General features: G+C 47.3%; 1 protein-coding gene across 9 annotated transcripts in view; it reads left to right on the top strand.

Annotated features, from left to right (window-relative positions):
- Positions 1–8921, top strand: part of LOC144799484 (SURP and G-patch domain-containing protein 2-like) — a 71595-nt gene extending 62674 nt beyond the window's left edge. For all 9 annotated transcript variants that reach the window (XM_078670820.1, XM_078670821.1, XM_078670819.1 and 6 more), the window contains 2 exons: positions 2917–3025; positions 7726–8921. In XM_078670820.1, the coding sequence (XP_078526946.1) occupies positions 2917–3025; positions 7726–8107 (491 nt within the window). In that variant the 3' untranslated portion in view covers positions 8108–8921. The remainder of the gene's footprint in view (positions 1–2916; positions 3026–7725) is intronic.
- Positions 8922–15874: the final 6953 nt, after the last annotated feature.

Genomic DNA, 15874 nt, shown 5'->3' with positions numbered 1-15874 from the left:
CCTCAGGCTAGTACCATCCCTAAGGTGGGCTACCTGAAATGGATACAACTTTTCAGAGTCTGCCATCTTGGTGATGGCAAGCGTAGTAACTCTGGAAGTGGTCATATAGTGGCCGTAATACCCTACACTCCCCTACCTCCTCTAAATCTAGTATTTAGGGGAGCCTCTAGCATCAGGAAATCCGATTTTGCCAACAAAAAGAAGAATGACCAAAGATCAGAGAAAAGGAATAATTTTGGAAGAAGCAACTGACTTGGTGCCAACTCTGCTGGCCTGTTTGCTGTTCCTGATGATTGTGCCAAAGTCAACTAACCCTGCAGGCTGTTCCTCTAAAGCCTGGGAGGACTGGCAACACTTCTACCTAGACTCAAGAACTCCAGTGGATCAGCAGAGGTGTTCCCTGCGGCTTGCAGGTACCCAAGAAAGACCTGAGAGGACTCCAAGACCACGGAAACCCAACTCTGGCAAGCACCACCCGTCGCTCCAAGCCCCAGTTGATGTGGGCCAACGGTACCAGCGTGGTCCCCCAGCCCTCCAGAGACAAAGCCCACCTTGGTCTTGGCCACTGTGGACTTTCCAATGCCACCTGCAGCCTCTGTGTGCAGGCCCCCTCTAGCGGGCTTAGTAACGAAAATCCAACACCTATAAAGACACCTCTGCACACATCATCCCTGGCCAGCGGAAAAGAGGACTAAAGGTGTCCCAGAGCATCGCAAGGGCTGAGCCCTCCTGATGGTTCAGCCCAACTGCCTTCTCAGTCCAAACCTGCAGTCAGTTTTCACGAAGACCGATCCCCATAAACTAACATTGGGCACCAGACGCTGTATTGAATCTCTGCCGCCGGCCGCCTCAGTGCCTCCCAGTGTGACCTCTTGGTGCTGCCTTGGACCTTTCCCCATACTTACCGTAAGTCCACGAGATTGGTATCAATACATGTATGCCATATTAGTTTTTCCTCTATAGGATAACATTGCAGCCTCTGAAAAGTGTCGACTTTTAAAATGTAAAAGTATTTCTATCTCAAAATGTTCTTACCTGATCAAATTTATCCTGGTGCCTAAATATATATATAAAGATATGTTTTATTTGTATTTTTTGGTGTGGATCTCCTTGTTTGAATAGTGTGCATCATAGATTGGCTATATGTGTATTTACAGATGTCTAACACTCCTATGTGATAAGCCTAAGGCTGCTCGACCACACTGCCCTCTAAGAGAGCACCTTGGGATTGCTAGAGCAAGCCCTGTCTACTCATAATGGAATACATAGAGTCTTTGCACAATATACCTCTTTATGGTATACCATATAAAGAGCCAGCTTCCTACAATTGAGACATTGAGTATCCATGTAAATGGCACACCTCATCCAGAAACGGATGGCGAGACCTCTAAGAAATAACCTTTACGAGCTAGGCCCTAGATATTCTAGAACATGGAACCCGGTGGCCAACTTTAACCTCTGGAGAAATGATTGCGTCTTCTTAGAAACACAAGGTGCTCTTCAGATTTTGATTGTTTATTTGCTTTCATTAAGTCATTGGGACAAAGTGTCCAGACTCTCAAAAAAAAGAAATATTCAGTTGAAAAAGACACAACTACCCTCTGCCATAAGGTTTCTGCCGCTATGAGTTCAAGGCTTGGAAACTCAGTAGGTTGAAGATCCGACGGTCAGATTCCCAGCAGAAGCACACAAAAACAGTTAATCAGAAGAGCATTCCTAGAACAAGGACCCCCACCCAGTCGGTGGCCTGGGAACAAAAGGCAAGTTCTTTTAATGTCTCAAATCTGCTTAATGGAGCTACTGGGTGTCCGGTAGTCAGTGAACAGAAGGGCATAGTTCAAGATGGGTTACAAAGAATGTGCAACTTGCCAGTCCTTTGACAGCCTGACAGGACACCACTATTTTGGACTCCGCGTTTTAAGTGGACACCCAGTTCATATACGTCCCACACTTATTCTTGGGAAGGGGTGGACCTTTGTTATGAGACACTGATTATACCTTGAACTGCAATAGCCTTTAGGCAACCACCACATGCTGGGTGCAGACAAAAAGGTCTGTCCTCTGAACTACAGTCACCTGATGCTCATTGCCCCATAGTGTGGTATGAGGGATGATTTGGTTACCTTTTTGTGCACCCCTTTCCAGTTCAGAAGAAGATTCTCTGGTGCTGCCCTTATGGTGGAGACGGGAGCGCTTAACTTATCTCCGTCTAATTCTGGGTTCTCTTTCTTTATATTCCTCACGCTTGCTTTTGCTGCAATGTTATGCTTTGAGCACATCCACAGGTATCTTTGCAGTAGGAGTTCAACACTGGCACTTTTGTAATGCTTTTAGATAATTTTACAGTGAGAATTGATTTGAAGCTTTGAAGAAGAGGTACTGAATGTTCCAGGAAGTATGAGTCAATGCCAGTAAATACCCTTTTTTATTTGTAACCTCAGACCCCCTTTCTCCACAAAACTCCTCTGCTTGTCTCAGTGACCTTTGCTCTCTACTCTGGAAGGAAGGAGAGACTGGGGCTGTGAGAGGCACAGTGTGGTACCAGTGTTCGGAACAGGGGCTGCTCATAGGTACCAGGCTTCGATTTGTTTTCTGCAAGTAGTGATGTGTTTCTTGTGGCCTACTGGACTGGATAGCCCCAATCTGGAGGGTGGGGTCTAGGAATATATAACCCAACAGTCACTACAGTGAGTACTTTCAGAAGTAGGGCAGCCCGAGAACAGCAGCTCCTTGTTGAAGCGCAGTTCAGAGCCTGAGGAGCATTAGCGTTTGTAAAAGGCTCGTACTTTCAGTATTTTGTTTACCAGTGTCAGGTTTCTGGAGAGTTTTACATAGGACTGGTGGCTAATCCCCTAACTTTACTGCTAGTGCACCTTGAAATGACTAAATAAGATTTTATTTTGTATTTTTTTTTAGTTGATGCTAAAACACGAGACGCAGCAGAAACATTGGCGCGGTTCGTTGTTACGATGGGACCAGAAATGGAACGATTTACCATGGCTGAAGCTTCTAAGCCAGAATTTTGGTATGTATTCCTAATGAACAAATAGTGGGGGGTTTACGATAAAATATGGCCTTTATTAGGCAATATCATAATATTGAGCTTGTCTTTTCTATACACACAGTGAATTCCCTGTTGCTACTTAAATGTTAATATTAGACTTTTATATCGACCTTTGAAGGATCGAAGACATGGGACCTAATTTAGACCCTGGTGGGCTGGCCACCATGCCCCTGAGGCAGTGGAGTCCCTGCTTCTTCAGCCAGCTACATTTAATAGCCCCTGTCATCCTGGCTAAGATTTTGTTTACCAGAAGTGCCCATGCAGGCTCAGCAGGATCACTTTCCCAAACACTATAATGTCAGACTGTTTGCCATGGCTCATTCTGCACTACTTATTTTTTTCAGAAGTAAGTCCCCAAAGTGTGGCTTTGGTGCTGAAAAATCAAAAAAGCAATGCCCTTCAGAAAGTGGCCCCCTACGAATTAGGGACATTTTGGCTTTGTGCCTGGTCATAGATGCAAACAGTAAATGTAATCTTTGAAAGTCTCTCCCTAAGTAGGGTGACTCGACTGATCCTGAAAACCAGATGGCTCAGTGTTAGCTGGTTCCAGAACCCATCTATTTACATAGCTGCAGAATGCCACTTGCCACCCCTATCATGCTACAGCAGTCATAGAGAGCTCTTAAATAGCGATCTGTGACAAAACGCATGGTAGGGCATATTAGGGATCTTGGGGAGGGCGCCAGGGAATAGATTCTGTTGAGACTGAGGGATCTGATCACTTGACCGCCTAATCCAAGACTTCTCCTTTCTGAATCTGGTATTATGTAAGGCTCCTAATTGGATGCATTGACTTAAAGTTGAGAATCGGGTGATGCAGTTTTGAAACTGGGAAAGGAAGAGATGCTGTGCGAAACCTCGTTTGCGTTAGTATCCTGGTAGTCTCGCTTCAATGCTAATAGTCACTGACAGTAACCAGCTTTCGAGTTTGCTTGATCCTTTGGTATTGGGGTCTCTGAAGTTCCAAGATCCTTTCTCCACACAGTTTATCATGTTCAGAGCCCACTGATAATACTTACGCACCCATGAACAAGGTCTCAATTTGTAATGCTCACATAGGTTCACCAATACTAAAAACATTGATGCTAACAAGAACAAAGCACATTAGTTGAAAATCTTTCTTCCTGAAAGTTTTACCTCACAATAATTGTGTGCAGAGTTTCCTAGGAAGACAGAAATTCTTACTGTGCTTACCTCGCCATCCTTCAGACCTGCACATATGTTGTGAAAGCTTTTGTTCTTGTTGATGACTCTTCAAAGTGTTGTATTTTTGGGGAGACATTTGCTGATGCTGCCGCGCTGTGAAACTACTTTGACTACTGATCCATTTCAGGGTGATGCCTCTATTTATTGATAGAACGTTCCCTTGTTTAGTGAGATGTTGTAAGTCTTCCTGCTCTTGTAAGATCCAAGAAGGCCCCTGCTTTGAATAGCATTGGAGAAATAATCCTCCCGTTCGAACCTGGAAATGCAGTGGGCCACAAGATGTTCTGCCATAAGGTTCCTGGGTACTAGCAGCCCTCCCATAACTGAGTAATTATCCCAGTAGTTTCAATGCCCTGCCTAAATTTGAAGAACATAGTAGCGCTGTGGGGATCGCTAACTGGATGTCCAGTGTTTCAAGAGAAGGAGAGTTGTCATGTGAGACTAAAGAGTAATCTACCTGGACCTAATTGCGCTTACCTTGGGCTTCGGTTTCCTGACGCATGAGCCACTGGCTTCTGACCGCAGACCCTGTCAAGGCTCTGCTGTCATAAATTCATTGGTTCCCCTGAATCTGTGTTAGGCAGGGAGAAACATGCTGGGCAGAAAGGGGCAGTTGTGTGGGATACTTGTAAAGCGCACTGTTACTCTACCCGAGTGTCCTGGCGCTGTAGACCTCTGGGGAACCCGTCCTGGTTTTCCCTGTGAGATGGTCCCTTTCTGGGTATCTCCAGGGTGAAACCAGGCATCCCCGGCGTCTGGGGGCCGTTGTAGAGATGAGGCAAGCTTAATGCCCAGAGTTGCCGAGTGTGTTTCCTGGTTAGAGTAGGCACTGAGGCGAGAATTATCGAGTCCGTTGACCCTGGTCCAAGATCCTGCCGCGTCGGGAATTGAACCCTGGTCCCGGGCCGTTTTCTGCTTACAGGTCTGCCGCCTCTAACCAGTGAGCCACACCACTCCACTAAGTTGCTAAGTTACAGCAGCTGACTTCTGTCACCACACTCTGAATGAGGCCGTTTACAAACCTAATGGCACTACAACTTAGGACCAGAGTATTAGACATCTTTACAGCAGGGACTGTATTCTCTGAGCTCTACTCTGTTGCCTGTTGAATATTGGTTCCATTATCCTTTGTTAAGTAGATGAAACAGAACTGCCAACAGTTCACAAACCCCTAGCAGGCATGGTCAAGCAAAAATGTTATTTTGAAATTAACAAATATAAAAGGCAACAGTGCTACTCTGATTTTCTCCCTATTAGCAAACCTGAATAGCTTCTCTGAATTGTTCGGTGTAGCTGTTTCTCCACCGTTTTGTAAGGTATTGAGGTCGCTCAGATGCCTGCTGGCTTTGGATGTTTGGTTAGTTCTTATGTGTTGGCCTGGCTGATAGGTACAGGAGGAGTACAGATAAGAAGGGTTGGTTCAACCATTTTTGTGGGTGGATCTGAAGGTTGGTGTGTTCAGAGTTGTGTGTGAAAATTTGATCAAGTGCGTGTCCCATTGTCTGTGTGGGGCAATTAACAACTTGAATTAGTCAAAATGCAGTCTTCTTTTCAGTTTAGCCTCATAGAGGTCTGTTGTTCTGATCATTGACCCAATATTGGCGTTATCGATCAGCAGAATTTTAGATGCTAAAGTTTGCATGTGCACGGTCAGTTCAAGGATTTTACCCAGGAATTTGGGAATATTTTCTTGCTGTCGATATATCACGGCAGAAATGACGGTGCTATTTAAATGCATTGTGTCTTGCTACCAAACCTTTAAATGTTGGATAGGATGGGGTGGGGTTTCTTTTAGTCAGTTAATCAGAGTATATACTGGGATCCCACCTCTTACTTTCCAGTTAAATTTTGGTGTTAATTTTGAATCCTGGGTAGATGACATTATAGAGGCTTACGGATGATGCATTATAAAATCATGTCTTGGCGAGTTAAGTAACTAACAAGATTCAAAATGGACGTCTCTAACTACATTTTGGGGTTCTGAGTGGAAAAAAAGGAAGTCTGTTCCTTTGGTGAGTTTTGCACTCTAATCATTGATTTGGATCTCCTGGATTTTTTTAACTGTTTATCGAAGTGCTTTTTGGTGTTTTTTTATCTTTTTTTTTAAACCGTATGTTAAGTACCTGACCTAAAACTTTGGTCACCAGAACACCTCATTAACCCCTTCCATGCTCATGACGAGCTCAGCTCGTCATGCAGTACACTGGTCGTGTGCTTATGACGAGCGACCTTGTCATGAACAATGGGATCCAGGAGACATCAGCACCGGGGGGGGGGATTGCCTTCACATTGAAGGTGTTAAGATTTGTGCTGGCATTAATATTGAAGTAATGTCAACGAAAATACTACTGACCAGTTTTATAAAAACACTACGTTATTCACCCTCTTTGGTATAGGCACTCGGATACAAGCAGTGCTGGCCTGTTTTGCCCCTGGTGACCCAAAGCTGAATTGCTGTCTAGTGAAGTTCCTGAGACTGGTAGGGAAAAAAATACCAGTACAAAGGACATGAACCTGACCAAGGACAGTCTCTTAGGAACAACTTTATTTTATTTACGCAGATCGGGCTTTTGGAAGGGGGCATCTTTCATTTATTACATCAGTCCTGATAAAAGCCATCTACAACGAATAAATGATGCCGGGTTGAAATATGTGATTAGCACTTTAAAAAAGACTTAAGCACTTTTTGCACTAAAGAAACACTTTGTTTAAATCTGGCACCGAGCGCGATGGGAAGTAGCGGACTGGAACTGAGAACATGGCTCCCTCAAAATACACGCTAAAGCAAAAACAGGTTGGTTACGATGAACTACTTCTCAGTCGCCATTGTTTAAAAAAAATATGAATGAGTAAATGCGTTTTATTCAATATTATATGTACTAATGATCTTGTTGTTTTATCGCATTGCAATGGTTTTAATGACTATGCAAATGAAATAAACTAAAACTAAGCTAAACTCTTAAGTATAGAGTGGTAATTTTCAGAAGTCGCTCATTTCGTAATTTTCCTCCTTTTTACTTCTGCCAACATTTGGTCAGTATATCTCTCTCCCTCCCACTTTATCTCTTTCTCGTGCTCTCCCCTTTCCCTGTCTTTCCCTGTTGCTTCCTTTTCTCTCTTCAACCTCCTGCCTTCCAGCTCTGCACACTACGCCAAACACCCAGGCACCTCCACCACCCTGCCATGGCTACGAAGGGAACACTCAGGAGGTCCTAATACTCATATAGTCCCAAGCTATTCAACGTGCAGAGGGAGACAAAAGCCTCAGACCAGTTTCTGCTTTGTTGGAGGTATCTCATAAGGTGCAGCTTTTAAGCTCCATGGCACAGTGAGCTGTGAGGCCTATTTCTGGACATTTCTATCACACTTGTGAATACTCAAAAAGTAAGGGGTGGACTGCTTGAATTAATTTCAATATTTGTCATTTCTAAATACATTTTGTGTTTGTCTCACAGGTTTTTAAATCATAAAGACCACCCAGCATATAATTTCTACCAAATGAAGTTAACAGAGTTTAGCAAGGCCAAGCAAGCACCGAATGATGTTTCTAGTCCAAAAACCCCTGTGCAGACGGACACAGACAAAACAAACTCTCCAAGCCCCGGAACCCAAACTTCTACTGGCCAAATTGCTGAGCCTCAAAGTGCCCTGCTGCTGCTGTCTGAGCTGTACGATTCGGACGAGGAAGATTCACAGTCTGAAGACAAGGTGTCTAAAAACAGGAGGCATCAAAGCAGTAGACGCCATAAATCTCGGTCACAAACTGATTCTGCATCTAGAGGCACAAGGTGGACGTCTTCCAGGCGTGATTCACGTTCTGGTATTAGGTTGCTATAAATACAGTTCGCTTAATTCTCAGCAAAGGGATGCTTATGCACTAGAAATTCAGCAATGTTTCAATATTTTTCTGTTCTGGTTTTTTTTACCAGAAGATTTTCCCCCCAATTTATTTGGAGTGCAAAGTTGGTTGTAAGTTTACCCTCGATGGCTTCAGGGTGCTTTAGTGCACCATGCTTTTAGATGCTTTTCAAGTGCCACAAATACCAGTAGCCTCCTTCAGTGTGCTAAGAGATTTGTGGCTGACTATGTAAGGAATGGAAAATGGAAACTGAAAGGTTTTTACACATCATGGTGGCTCAATGGAAAATATTCATTTTTTTTGCACTTTCCTGTGAGGCCGATTACTTTGCTACCTAAGCTGTTGTGAATTTTGGAGATCTCCACAAATTATTTACCACTTTATTGGCCCCTGCGCCGAGAAGATTTTGCCTCCAAACCTATATTATTTAATATGGGTCACGGTTAAGGTAAATGTGGTAGATGATTGCAGGGGTCCATCTAGGAACTATCTGGTAAGTATGGTTTGTAGGTTAAATAGACACCATTACCTTCTACATCTCCTTCAGCACACATTTGAGAGCATGTTAATAAAATGCAAAACTTTAGAATGATTTGTTTTTCTTAATTTTTTTGAAATCTAAGATTTGTTCATTGTGCACCACTAATTTGTGGTGTTGCAAACTCTGTTAACTATCATGATGGATCTCTTAAGAGCACTGATGTTCCAAGATGCAGGGGATACATGCTCAAATTGTTTCTATTTATATTTGAATAAAACAGTTCAAATTTCGATTAAAACGTTTACTGTTTACCTAGTTGTGTGACTGTCTTGTCCTTACATGTGCACTTTTTTGTCTCAGGATTTACACATAGCAGAAAAGCGGTCTCATCTTCTCTTTCGTTATTGGCCGAAAACTATTGATCTCTTTAGTGTCCAGCAGTACAGGCTTTGAGTACAAATGGCCACAGATCACTGTGCAGGTGTTTGTGATCTATGCCCCGCCCAGCACGCTAGGCTTTGGGCTTCTCTAGCCATCAATCCCAGCTCCCATATTTCTTACAAATGCCATGCACAACACCCTAGACTCCAAGGGCCTCTAGCCACCGATCACTGGCCTTATGTATATCTACAGGATGCCTTAAACATTAGGCTCCGAACACCTATAGTCAAAGATCACAGATCACGTTGTGTGACTCATTCCAAACACGCTAAACTACTAGTGCACGTAGCCTTGTTGTACAATGCCTAATGCCAAATAGTACAGACTCCAACCATCTGTACCCACAGCCTCAGTTCTCTGGGTGCACATTCAGATGAACCAAATAACCTGTTTTATCAGAAGCAGGCCCCCTTTCTCAAGATGTGGAGGCAGTGTTTTCCAAATTTCCCTTAAAGTTAATATGGCATCCCACGGGTCGTGGCCACACAACATGGCCGACAGGACGTGAGCTCCTTAGGCTCCTGGCCGGCCTGCCATATAATTCTGTAAATCTCCTGCAAGCTAGCACCCCTGGGTACCATCTGACATCTGGACGGGTCACCACCTACCGCGGGAGGCTACGCGGACGGTGATAGCCTGGTTTAAGGACTGCACGACCTGAGTCGGCTGATGCACCAACGACCCTTGACTGTGGGAGAACTAGCTGAAGAGGGGTCCTTACCTGAGCAGCGGCCCTTACCGGAGCAGCAGGCGTCATCCGGGGCTGCCCGGTTTGCGGTGTCTGACCGGAGGCACCAAGGAGTCGGTTGGTGGCTCTGAGCGCGCTCCGGCCCGGAGGCTGGGGATCCTGGTGTGCATCTTGTGCAGCGACTGGCCTGCTCCGCTGTGCATGGTGGTAGACAGCTGAGCCACAGGGCCGATCTTGGCCGCTTCCGAGGCTGCCCCGGACTTGTTACCGGATCGACGTCTGACCCGGGATCTGACGAGGCTTGAAAACATGCAAGAGGTTGGCTGGGGTGGGCCTGCGTACTGGCCGGATTGGAGGGGCTTGACTTGGTCCTGGGAGCCCAGGGCCGTGACTGCTGGCGGTTCCTGTTTGTGGGCGAACCACAGATGGAAAGCCCTGCTTTGAGCTGCTGGGCCCCGGGCTGATGACGTGAGGGGGCTGCACGGGGGTGGCTGAGCAGCCCCTGTACAGAGAGCGGCCGGTCACGCTGGCAAAAAAAGGGAGATCCGATGGTGCACCTCGCCGATGTGTCTTGCTCCCTGCTGCACCTGAGCCCGTGGGGTTCACGGGGGCTTGCCGCCCACACTGCTGCAACGGGATCCGGTGATCCAGGTGAGTAGGCCCATGTGAGGGCTGCGTAACATCTGGATGCGCACAGAGAAGGGGTAGGGACCCCTCTTACTACGAGCCTTAGAATGGCCCAGAAGAGCGATACTGCTGGGGCGAGCATGCTGGTGGAGTGCGGGCCCGCCATCCGCCCTGTTGCACTGGGGGTGGTGACCCGGCATAAGAGGCCTGCAGGGTTGTACAACACTAGGAGGCACATTGAAGCGTAGCGGAGAGAGAAGCAACCGATACCCCCTTTTGCTGTGGGCTTCTGATGGGTCTGGGAGAGCGACACTGTGGGGGCATGGCCTGCTGAGGGAACACGTTGAGCAATCACAGCCGGATGTACCCCAACATCTGCTGGGTTAAAACGACCATCTGGGCATCTTGAGGGACATTGCACCGGAGGGCTGAGGTGATTCTGTTGGTTAGCAGTCTGGTCTCTAGGGGGGGCCCTAGTGACACCGGTGACCTGCATCAACGGGGTAGAACGCCTGTGCAGCCGGGAGGCGAAGCCCTGATGGGCCACTGGAGACCCCAACACTGAAGAGGGGTGAACCTCACTAGTGCAGAGCGGAGGTGTGTGTGCAGAGCACCGCTCCCCCTCGTCCCACTCGGTCACTGATCGTCTTGTCGAGGCCTCGGGGTCAGTGTTAACCTACCCTACGTCTGGTCCTGGCAGACCCTGGATAACTGAGGAGGCCTGATCACGTGAGGGGGTGTGACAACAAAATAGTAGGAGGTCCCCCACTGGGTAAAGATACTGGCAAGAAAATGGGTAAAGAGACCAAAGTAATTAGCACGAAACCCCTGCCTTTATAATTCAAAACAGGTCCCATAAAGGGATCCTATATTTTCAATGGAGCCACAACCAACAATCGGAACCAGATACCAGAAAAATCCATCATGTCAATTTTTTTTATATGTGAATTTATTATTCATTTTAAATTGATTTGCAATTATATATAAAAAAAACTACATACATACACATCTAAGCGATAATACATTCATTTTTCGCCATTCAGTAAAACCATTTCAAAGTTGAATATGCACAGTCCCACACGGTCCATGCTCACTCTCATACTTCCTCATACTCAACAAAAAAAAAAACACTCATACCAGTCATTCTTTCCAATCTGAATCAGGTACACTTAACTAGTACATTGTCGCCATCACAAAACATATGATATAGATCATAGAATACATTAGTGTAGGGCAGTGGATAGCACAGGAAATGGAGATGAATTAAGCTATCCGGTTGCCCACAGGAATCACGCTGACGCGCGTTTCGGTATACAGACACATCCGGGTCACACCTTCATCAGGGCAACGATGGACCATGAAGGGGGGGACTGACAATCTATAAATACAAAATACATGTATGGATATATTGATACATCATCATTCGCTTAATACATATCATATTTTTCATAATTATTATATTCTGGTTCCCACGGGGTTCTGGTTGGGACCATGGCTCCACAAACATCGGGGTTATAAGCACATGATACATCAATAGTTAAAAGGGAGAGAAGCTCCTCAGGTCTGGAGCAACAGTATTCTTAACACACACATCGCTAAATTCACATCCATCTCATTCTCATCAGGTTTCCTACTTGTAGAGAGGTAGCCGCACTTGAGACCTCAGTGTCTACATAGGGGACAATCAGTAAGGCTTCAATATCATACAAAGGTGGGAACTCACTTCTTAACGGGGGTGGAGGCGCTATCCTCTCATTCTATAACAGAGACTTTGATGTTTGGAAGAAGTCAGGCAGGTTTAAAAGATGAAAACCTTCAACTCTAAACAGAGGGGAAAAGGACAAAACCATAAGTAAATAGCCCCCGGAGGCTCCAATCTCTTAATCACAGTTCCATATAGAGCCCATAGTGAGATGTAGGGGGGAAATTAAATACTGGGTTGGGTCAGTTATCCACGCATGGGAAGGAATTTCCTGTTCTTCATATAGGTCAGTTTTAGCTCTACTCCGTGGGAACTCCACCCATCAAAGGGCCCCATCCCATGGCGGGAGTCACACCTACCTATTTAGCTGTTTCCTGGGGTCAGGTAAGGCTGTAGACTATATAGGAGACTGGGGGGACTTCATATCAAAAAGACGCCAGATGAGATTAGTCGGTGTTCTTCACCATCGGTATGGACGCCTGTGGGGCAGTAGAAATACATGAAAAAGACTGCGCCTGTTAGAAGGACCGTAGGGGGCATGCCCGAAATCTAAAACATAGTCCCACGAGCAGTGACGTCAATACATAGGCGTACCTGATAGGGTATTTTTACATCAACGTGTAACAGGCTCGGTAAGTAGGTTGTTCCTCCACGTGAGGGGGTGTAGACTGCCCTACCTCCCGTGTGCTTAGAAGGTGGGCGCTGGGGAACCAGATTACGAGTCAGAATTCCTGGGTCTCCCCATGGCAAATGGCCACTGAACAACCTTGGGGCCTCCAGACATACAGCAAGATGGGAAAAGATAAGACGGTTAGCTCCTTCGCTCCTAATTCGATCTCCCAGTACACTACTCAGTGCCTTCCCACGGCAGCGCATCACCAGACAGACTGGTCCCGACGGGGACGACGACAGCACTGGCGAGCCCTCCCGAGCGGAGATATTGGTTGCCAGTCCGGGGTCCCTAACCGCCTTGGAGAAGCAGATAGAGACAGTGTCAATGGATGTGAACTTGCTCCGAGCAGATCTACGCAAAGTGGCAGACAAAGTCTCAACGGCTTAGGGAGACATACATCTCCAAGGTGAGGTGGCCATGCTAAACCAGCAGGTGACACATTTGACCAACTCCACAGGTGTGTTGGGGCGCCGGGCTGTGGAGGCAGAGGATCGGGCATGTCGCAGTAATATCAGAGTCCTGGGGATACAGGAACGAGCTGAGTAGGACAAGACCAAGCTCTTTTTAGAATTCTGGATATGTACCAAGCTAAGTCCCAAGGGACTGTCAAACAGGTTTGTGGTGGAGAGGGCTCATCGGGACTTGCCCCCCCAACCCCACTGCCGGGGGCTCTCCCCTGGACAATATTCACCAAAATCCTGAACTACCGGGACAGAGCCTGCATCCTGCAAGCAGCACACGGGGCCACGGACCTACGCTATGATAATTGTAAAGTATCCTTATGTCCTGACTATACCAGACAGTTCCAGGAGCAAAGAAAAACGTTAGTGGGAGTGAAGCAGAAGCTCTGGGAGTTGCACTTACAGTACATGCTACTCTACCCAGCCAAGCTGAAGGTGAATACGCAGGGGAAGGCCCACTTCTTCGAGACCCCTGAGGAGGTATGGGAGTGGCTGGAGATCCGAGGTGATGCCCCCCCGCCCTATGGGAGCGGAAAGGAGATTGGAATGAGTGGGGAGCAAGGCCTCCGATACCCCATGGTGGCCATTGCAGGAACCGCTCTACGGATAGCGACCCGCAGCAGAGAATCACTGTCGGAGACAATTGAACTATGCAGGTGGAGTTCCTGGACCCGTGTGTCTCCTCTCCAGATGTGACGGAGAGGGGCTCAGTCTCGGAACCTGTACCTACAACACTACTCCTGATGGACGAAGTGATCCCAGAAACCATCACAGACTCGGCCTGATTTCCACATGGCCCTGGGTGAACAGATTGTCTCAATGAAAGTATGATCCTTACCGGTAGGGGGGCACAAACAGACACCCTAAGGGTCACCTAGCCGTACTGGCAGTGCTTGGCCAGGGGGCCCCTGGTGCTGAGGAAAAGGGAGGGGGCCTCCTGGGGGTGGTGATGGTGGAGGTGAGAGCCCGCGGATGAGTGGGAAGCCTACTAGAATACATATACGCACTAGGGGACAACCCTGTCTTTCAGGAGGGCGCCCATAGGATTGTTTCTCTTGCTCCATTGGTTGGGCTTGGCTGGGAGGCCAAAATGTTTGGGGGAAGTTTCATAGCCCCGTTTGGACTGGAGGGGAGGCTGTGCATGTCAAGGCACAAGCCTGGGGAAGGCTTAACCACATGCACTGTTTCAGGTCATTTGCGCATGGGGTGGGCATTTTCAAGGTATGTTCACACTTTTCGTTCGCATGTTTGTTATGCAGCATACGATGGGCAGGATGATTGGGCATGAGGGCTTGGGGTGCATCAGAACAGTACACTACCATGACAGTGGGAACTAAGTTCATGAGCTGGAATGTAAGAAGGTTAGGCACCTGCACCAAGCACTATAGGGTCTTCTCATTCCTTTGGAGGCACCACATATTGGTGTTATGCCTACAAGAAACTCACCTGGGTGAGGCAAAAGCCCAGAGGCTGGTGAGAAAGTGGATAGGGCCTGGATCCCCCGCAGCAAACAAACCCCTTCCCCAATAGTGGTGCTACATACACCCACGGGTGCAGTGTCACACACCAGGTCCGCAATACTACAGGTGCTCCAGTGTCACCTCCAGACTGTTTATACATTGGACCCGACAGTGGGGGTAGACGCTTACCTTCCATACTTGCAGATCCTGAACCTGACAACTCCCTGACCAGGCTAGGGAGGAACTAGAGGCTCCACTCATCGAGGAAGTACAGTCTGCATCCCTACTGCTCCCAGGTGTGAAGTCCCCAGGTAGCGATGGATTCCCACCTGGGTTCTATCAGGCTTACGCTGGCAGGTTGACCCGGGCCCTCTTGCAGGTATATGAGGAGGTCTTTGAAAAGGGAATTCCCCCTCCTACTAAGAGACAGGGCAAAATATGTATAATTCTGAAGCCGAGCGGGGACATCTGTGAACCTTCTTATTGCCCAATCACCATCATCAATGTTGACGTGGAAATACTATGTAAACTACTAGCCTCCCGCCTGGGACCCCATATACTGCATCTCGTACACAAGCATTGTGGCTTCATACCGGGCCGCAACACTGCAATGAACCTGTGCCGCCTATGCAGGAAGTGAAACATCAGGAGGAGGAAATGATACTCGTGTCTATATACTTAGCCAAGGCGCTCGACACAGTCTACTGGGGTTACCTAGAGGTCCTCGGAGCCGTGGAGCTGGGACCCAGTTTCTGCTGGTGGGTCAAAATATTATAAATTGAGCCTTGAACTCGGGTGAGACTGGGAGGGGCTCAGTCCGAGGAGTGGTTCCTGGGACGAGGCACCTGACAGAGATGCCTGCTCTCGCCTCTCCTTTTTGCCCTGGCCATTGATCCTTTGACAGTGCGGATGAGAGCCTAGTTGGATCACTGGGGTATCCGGGTTGGAGATATGACCTACATAATTTCTCTATACGTGTATGGCGCTCTCTTTTACCTAGCATATCCCCGCGTGGCCATACCCAGTCTTTTGCACCACCTGGACAGATTTGGTTACGTCTCTGGTCGGTGACTCAACCGTAATAAATCGCTGATCTTCCTTCCGGCACATATGACCACCACACCCTTGTGGGGCCTTCCAGACTTGGATTTCAGATGGGAAGGAGAACACTTCCGATACCTTGGGAGTCCAGAATGGGCTAGACAATGCCCA

The sequence above is a fragment of the Lissotriton helveticus genome, chromosome 12, assembly GCF_964261635.1.
Source record: "Lissotriton helveticus chromosome 12, aLisHel1.1, whole genome shotgun sequence".
Lineage (NCBI taxonomy): Eukaryota > Metazoa > Chordata > Amphibia > Caudata > Salamandridae > Lissotriton > Lissotriton helveticus.
The sequence above is the reverse complement of the archived record's forward strand: the minus strand, read 5'-3'. Positions and strand labels throughout refer to the sequence as shown.